We start from the raw sequence: 7,376 nt of genomic DNA, 5'->3' as shown, positions 1-7,376 counted from the left end.
GAAATAATACACAGGTAGTCGGGAAACCCATTCCTTTTTAGCAATAACAGACATGCAGCATTGTACACTAAATTGTTTATCCAAACTGTTATATTTTCATTGCTTATCTCACTTCATTGTGAATATAGACCTTCTACAATGATGTAATGGCCATCATGATATGCTGCAAACTTTAACAAATTTTCCGTAAAAGTGGAAGTACACTGGAAGGAAATACAGTGGTTAAATTAGGTTGAATGGTGTCGATTATTATCAATGTAAATTAAAATGACGTGGTAAGATTGTTTTCTGATTTGCACCTACTCGATTATTTTTAAAACGCCATTTTATTAGGTACTAAAATGACTCACACTTACTATTGTTGCACCTTTTAATATATCTTCTAACTAACATTTCACTATGTGAAAATATACCGGAGAAAAAATTTTCACCTTCAGCGGGATTCGAACCCGAAACTTTCCATACTCAGTCAAGTCCTTAAGCCAAATGAGCTTCCGACACGTCTTATCAGCATTATGCTACCTACATACAGTGAAACCTCGATTTTACATTCCCCCATTATACATTTTCCCTGATTTTGCACCATTTTTATCAAGTCCCAAACAATACAGCCTTTAAATAATGATACTCTATTTTACAATATCCTCAATTTTGCACTTTTTGTAAGTGGTCCATTCAAAAGTGTAAAATAGAGGTTTCACTGTATTTGTAAGCCATTACTTCATGCATTCCACCTTGCTTCACCTTCTTTTTGCCAAATTAATCATCCAAATAACATGTAAATAAACTTGTGCCAACAATGATACAGTCTGCACATATATTGTCTAATTTAAACGATAATTAAATTCCCTAACACCTATATTACTCTAGCAGAACATCCACGTATATAAGAACTCATAAAATAAAGTGGCATTAGTTTATTAGAGTCAAATAATGAAAACAAGATCATAACAGATCACCCTACACAGCCCGAATGACTTTCCGACACCTCTTGACCAATCGACTTCTATCCTATTGGAAAACCATCCTTGATACGATAAGAAGCATCCTGAAATGCACGCATTGTCTTGCAGATGGTAAGTGACGTGGATTCCGAGTCAAGTCTCCCGATTCACTCAGGACGGGTGACTCTGAAACACCCTACTGAGATAGAAATCCCTGGAAATTTCAACCCTTCAGGTGCTAGATAACTAAAAATAACAGACATGGCATTCATATGCTGGGAAAGAAAGAGTTGGTTTGAGGTAAGGAGAGGGAATGATGGGAAAAACCACCACATCAAAACAAGGAGAGGGCAAGGGAGCTTCAAGGACCGAAGAAGCGGGAAGAAGGAAGAACATTAACACAAGGAAGATTTTTAAAAGTTTGAAAACATAAAACATACTTGTGATGCAGAGTATTATTAATCTGAAATGCCGCAGTTACCGATAGGTTTAGTTGTGGGTCCTGAATGAGGGTACCGAGTGTGGATCTGTTTTTTCGTAGAACACCTTTAATAAATACACCTTTAATGGAATGTTCCGTTGATGAGAACGTGGAGGTGGGGTGATGGAGTTGATATACCGTCAGACCCCCAGTACAGAGTGAATATGAAGAGGACATATTAGGAAAGTCACTGTTACCCTACATTAGGATGCAGGAGTAGGATGTGTAATGCTGACGTGGGAAGATGAACTTGACTTCCTTGGTCAAGTGTAGATGCAGAATGAGTCTCTGAAGCATAGTTGTGGAATGCCCCAGTTAACACGTGGTCATAGTGGGTGTGCAGAATCGGAAGGTGCGGAAGAGATTCCATATCCATGCTCCACTTTCTCCCATTCCAATGCCTGCGCTCACACATAAGAAACTCATGCTTCACATTTTCATTTTGCTCCCATACCCTGACAATGCAGCCACTTCTGCACCACCTATCCACACACTATATCCTCATAATGGGCCCAAACTACTTCTAAGTGCCTACTTACCCTCCAGAATAAGAAGGTATGCTTGGATGCATGATACCGTGGTAGGCACTTGGTCAGCATGCAGGAGCTTAATGAGTTTGAGGAACTTAGAAGAGGAAGCATGATCAGGGATGGTGCAGAATGATGGCATGGAATATGGATAATTGTTTCTCTTGAGGATGCAAACTCAGGGGTGAAGAGATTTTAGAGCATGTAGGAAGGATTAAGAAATGGCCACAGAGTTAGGAAATAGATACAATATGAGCACAGAATGATAGAATGAAGCTTGGATTTGGGGAGCTGGAGTCGTTATTTGATTATCATATGGGTGCAGAACAGGAGTATGGAGGCTTGACTGCAGCAGAGACAAGTATACTCCATTAAAGTAGTGTTCATAGGGAATGCTGAGGTTGGATGAGAGATGGCGGGTGTGGTTAAATGGTCACATTATGGCAAAAAGAGAATGTGAAGCGTGGATGTATGATACCCCTTTAGACAGAGGAGACGATGCAGGTTCAGATTGAGAATGTAGCCAGGGGATGTGGGTTATACGGATACACAGCAAACTCCTCACTATCCCAGCTTAAATGGGGTGAGGCAGCACGAATAATAATTGGAAAACAAAAATAATCCAAACAACGACTACTTTGTAAAGTGGTTGACAGCTACATATAAAAAAGCTGTCGGCAGTGTTCTGAACTTACTGGCCTCGACAGCTCTGTAACCGAAACTACTCGACTCGACAATCGCAATACCACTCAAAGCACTCACGTCGAGTACCAACTACTCGACTCGACTTGAATTTTCGAGTACTCACACATCCCTACAAACAATACATAATTATAAATAATAAATTCAAACTTTTTCTAGCCCTAGGGTAGGCACACAGAAACTCTTAGTTACAGAGAAAATATAAATGAAAAAATAAAATGAGGGAACTTAGTTTATAGTTACTTCGAATTTTCGATAGGATGCAGCCCATCTTTCTCAAGTGAGAAGAGGAACAAAAGGGAGGGAAGAAGGAAGGGTGCAAGAGAGAGGGTAAAGATGGGGGGAGGAAAAACAGTTGTTGGGGATTGGGGGTGCTTTAGTGGGCGCAGTTGATCCTTGGTGCAGAAAATGCACAGAATGCCTAAATGCACACCTGCTCCAGGTGCTTCAGCTCTAGGGGGGTCGTAGATGGGGGGAGGGAGGCCAAAATTCCCACTTTATAACACTCGTCAAAAAGAGCATTCTGGGAGGAAGCATGTATGGCGACTGGAAGAGAGGAAACGCTATTGCAAGAGGAGCGATGCCCATTCATTCTGATGCATTATTACTTACGCAATAGGTCCAATTTTTTTAGATAGCTTCCCAGACTCATTGACAGTTTCATTTTCCTGAGCCCAATTGCAATCGCTGCAGGACGCAGAGCGTGATCGTGCACTGCATCCTGCAGTATGAACTCATGCACAGATAGAGTCGGCTGTATTTTGTACCATGCATTTTGGATAAACAGATTGGGTTGTGGGTGCAGAATGAGTGTGTGGAATGTGGATGTGGCCAGAGTCAAAACATGGCCACAGGGATACAAGTGTAGAATGAGGGTATGGATAATAAACATGCAATTCCACAAACAGTGCACACTCCGTGTAAAGGTACGTTTTCCAAGGAGCGACTATAGCGATGATCGCCGGGCGATGATCGCTGAGCGATGATCGCGACAGCCTGCATACGTTGCTCTACAATGTAACCATTTTCCAACACGCGACTATTGCGGGAGTCGCTTACTTTGATCGCTGGGCGATTATGGTATCCTGCCCAGAGAGGGGTAGGAATCGCAGTCGCCAGCGATTATTTGCCGGTGAATGAAGTGATATCATGGCGTGCAGCACCACAAAATTGAATTTTTCATCGGAAGAAGACGAAAAGTTGACTGAAAAGGTGAGAGACCATCCAGCACTGTATGATTTGCACCATCCACTATACCGGGACATACGTGTGAAAGACAATATTTGGAAAGAGATCGCAGAATATGTAAGAAGACCAGGTGAGTTCATCACAATCTAAAATTTCCTTGAGTTTGTATCTGCTATTTCTTGAACAGATCTAGTTCGTTAACCATTTTCAGATCATCTTTTCGATTTGTTAGATAATGACTATTCTTTCACCAGATTGCAGAATTTTTTAATTATTATATTATGCCATTTAACATTTTTTGGATGCTATAATTACGATTGATTCCAGTTGATAATGACCACCAAGTGTAGTTATGAATGAGACTAATGAAGTTCCTTTGCTGCAACTCAGTAAACATATTTGATAACTATTAGCTTAATCCCGTCTCCTGGATGAGATTCTAAGAATTCCCATAGATATACTCCTAATAAGTTACGGACTCTTTTAGTCTATGACCTTGGATTCTTAGCTGCACGGCAAAAAGGGAAAATTTTCTTCGACTGTAGATGTGTAACTGCGCCGGGTTTCTTCTAGCACGAGTGTGGATATAAGCTGTCATTAAATACCTACTACGTAATTCCTAATCGGCAATTGGCTTCACTAATATAATACAATATTTAATTAATTGCTAACTTGGGACTGGTGGATAATAACTTCAGTGGTAAGGGCTTTGTTTCATATCAAGGCAAAGTTTCCAAAGGGTAATTTTGCATAATTTCAGCACCGCTTTCAGTAGGAATCCGATAGCTCCGTGGGCAACACTTTACTTGCATTTCGATGGCATATTATAAATGAGAAATTTGATGATTTGGTAATTCTTTATTCATAATAATACATTCATAATATTTTTTCTCTCCATATGAATAATAGACTATAAGCATTTTGAATTTTTACGAGCAATACATCCACAAATTACAAAATTTCTCTTGCGACCTCAAGTGATTTCATTTTACCTGTATCTAACGCCTTGGCTGACATATTTTAAATGGATCGAAGTAATTTCTCCGAGTGCTTTATGTATGCTTTAAATTTATCAATAATACTACTTAAATCATTTAAAAATAACATTAAAAAATTGGAGGGCATTAATTTTTGTCCGTTCTGTTCACATGATGGTTTTGCCATCCTACACTGCCCTCTCCAATAAAGTAGTCTGCAAAAGAATCTCTCACAGAAAAACCTTCTTGATTTGCAAAACCTCCAGTGCCAGCCAAACTAATTAGATTTTGACAAGGCAAATCTTTTGCCGGTTCAAAATCACAGTTGGTTTTTCCATGTGATGAAATGAAGTCATCTCTTAGCAGGTTGTGTAAGCAGCAAGAAACGATGATGGCGTCATCAACTCGTGAAGGTAGTAAATGAATGGGAGTGTAAAAAATCCTGAAGGTTTGGGACAACAATCCAAAAGCGTTTTCGGAAACTCGACGAACACGGCTAAGCCTGTAATTGAAAATAGCTTTTCGCTCGTTAGCTGCTGCATCAGTTCTTGGGTAGGGTCTCATCATATTTGTATGTAATCTGAAGGCTTCATCACCAACTAACACACATGGAAGTACCTTATCAGAATTAGGTAGTTTACGCGGCAAAGGAAGCAGGGACCCAGTAGCAATTTTTTTCCCAATGTCTGACCTATCAAAAATTCCGCTATCACCTTCCTTTCCGTAGGAGCCAACATCAATGTACATGAACTTATAGTTGGCGTCAACCAAAGCCAGCAGAACGATGGAAAAATAGCCCTTATAATTGAAGAAAAGGGAACCAGTCTTACTAGGACAGACAATCCGAATGTGCTTTCCATCTATAGCACCCGCACAATTTGGAAAATTCCATCTTTGGTAGAACTGATCTGTTTTACTTAATACTTCTTCAGGCGATAACGGTGGCAAATACAATGGCATTAGCTTTTCTCTCAGGACGCTCAATGTAGAAGCAACAATCTTGCTTATTTCACCGGCAGATATTCGGAATTGAAACCGTAGAGAATGATAAGACTCTCCAGTCGCCAAAAACCTGCGAAAAGTAGAGTATAATTATACTTTTGTTTTTCAACAATCTTTATTCAATACTTGATAAAATGTTTTCCTTCTTTCAGTGACAGATTGTAAAAAACGATGGAAAAACATTAAAGACACTTATGACAGGAGAAAAAGAGCAAGGTCACCGACAGGCTCAGTGGCTGCTCCCGATATGAAAAGAAAAAAGTGGCAGCTAAAAGAAAAGTTATCTTTCTTACAATCAACGGAGGCCCCCAGAAAGACCATATCCAATGAAAAGGATACGGCTGATGTAGAAATCACATCCGAGAGGGAAGTAAGTGAACCCCAACCTGAATGTGAGCAGATCGAAGGAATATGCGTAAGTGGGGAATCTGGTTCCTCGGTGAACTCGGCAGACAGAGTGAATGTTGGTGGAGCCAATAAAGTGAAAAAAAGTGCTAAGGATAACTTTTTAATGCACCTAAAAGAAAGGGACCATGAACGCAAAACTATCATAGAAAGTTTATTAGCGGAAGAAGAGGATGAAGTGGACTTATTTTTTTTAAAGTATTGCTAAAACAGTTAAGAAACTTAGTCCAGATTTCATTACCCAAATAAAATTACAAACTTTAACGCTTGTTTCTAATTTTGAGACCGAAATGAGAAGGCAAGTGGAGCGTCAGCTTCCCAGTCCTTCCTTGTCCACTACCTTTTCCACTCCCTCACCAGCAACTAGTGGATTAACTCCACTTAGTGGGAATTCTCTACCAGCTTCACCAAGTGATTATGGTAGGCTTGACATTTATGAAGGAGCGGGTGTGAATTCTTACAGTTTTTAAGGTAGTTGCACTGATTTTAATAACCACTTTATGTATCCAAATCATTTTAGAATGAAGAGATTTCTTGTCAACAACTCCAAAATGTAACATGAACTAATTTCCGACTTACCTCAAAGTAAGTGCAAGCTTTTCATCAGGTCTGATTGGATAGGGATGTCTGTTGCAATTTATCTTCCTTATGTCATCCTCTATTAAGCTTAAAATAAAATTAAACTGGGAGGGGTTCAGACGGAAAAATTCGCAAAACTTCTCACTGTCTCCTCGCAAATGGTTTTCGATCAGCATATGTGAGTATCCCTCTTCACTCCTTGTTTTATATATCTGATGCTCAGACTTTCTCTTGGAAATAATGATTTTCTCTGCAATGTCGTCGTCGTCTTCTTCCTCACTCAGTAAAAACGCTAGAATACGCCTCTTTTTATTACTCATGCTCTCACGCACTTGCACAGGTAAAGAGTTTGGAGACTACTGGGTTCTCGCTTCAGAAGAAAATCGCAGTCGCTTTTAAGAAAACACCAAGGCGGCCGCTAACCAGCGATCATCGTCCAGCGATCATCGGTCAGCGATCATCGCCCGGCGATCATCGCTACAGTCGCTCCTTGGAAAACGTACCTTAATGCAGTGGAATAGGAATGCTGAGCATGAAATGAGGGTACAGGAGTGGCCACTCAGAAATGGAG

The 7,376-nt window shown here is 40.1% G+C and overlaps 1 protein-coding gene across 1 annotated transcript; it reads left to right on the top strand.

Annotated features, from left to right (window-relative positions):
• Window positions 1-3,602: 3,602 nt before the first annotated feature.
• Window positions 3,603-6,668, top strand: LOC124171799 (transcription factor Adf-1-like). Its single transcript, XM_046551117.1, has 2 exons — window positions 3,603-3,972; window positions 5,974-6,668. Exons 1-2 carry the CDS (start codon window positions 3,804-3,806, stop codon window positions 6,432-6,434), a joined length of 630 nt encoding a protein of 209 aa, XP_046407073.1. The 5' UTR covers window positions 3,603-3,803; the 3' UTR covers window positions 6,435-6,668.
• Window positions 6,669-7,376: the final 708 nt, after the last annotated feature.

Source organism: Ischnura elegans, chromosome X, assembly GCF_921293095.1.
Source record: "Ischnura elegans chromosome X, ioIscEleg1.1, whole genome shotgun sequence".
In the NCBI taxonomy this organism is placed as follows: domain Eukaryota; kingdom Metazoa; phylum Arthropoda; class Insecta; order Odonata; family Coenagrionidae; genus Ischnura; species Ischnura elegans.
This window is presented reverse-complemented; position numbering and strand designations above follow the sequence as displayed.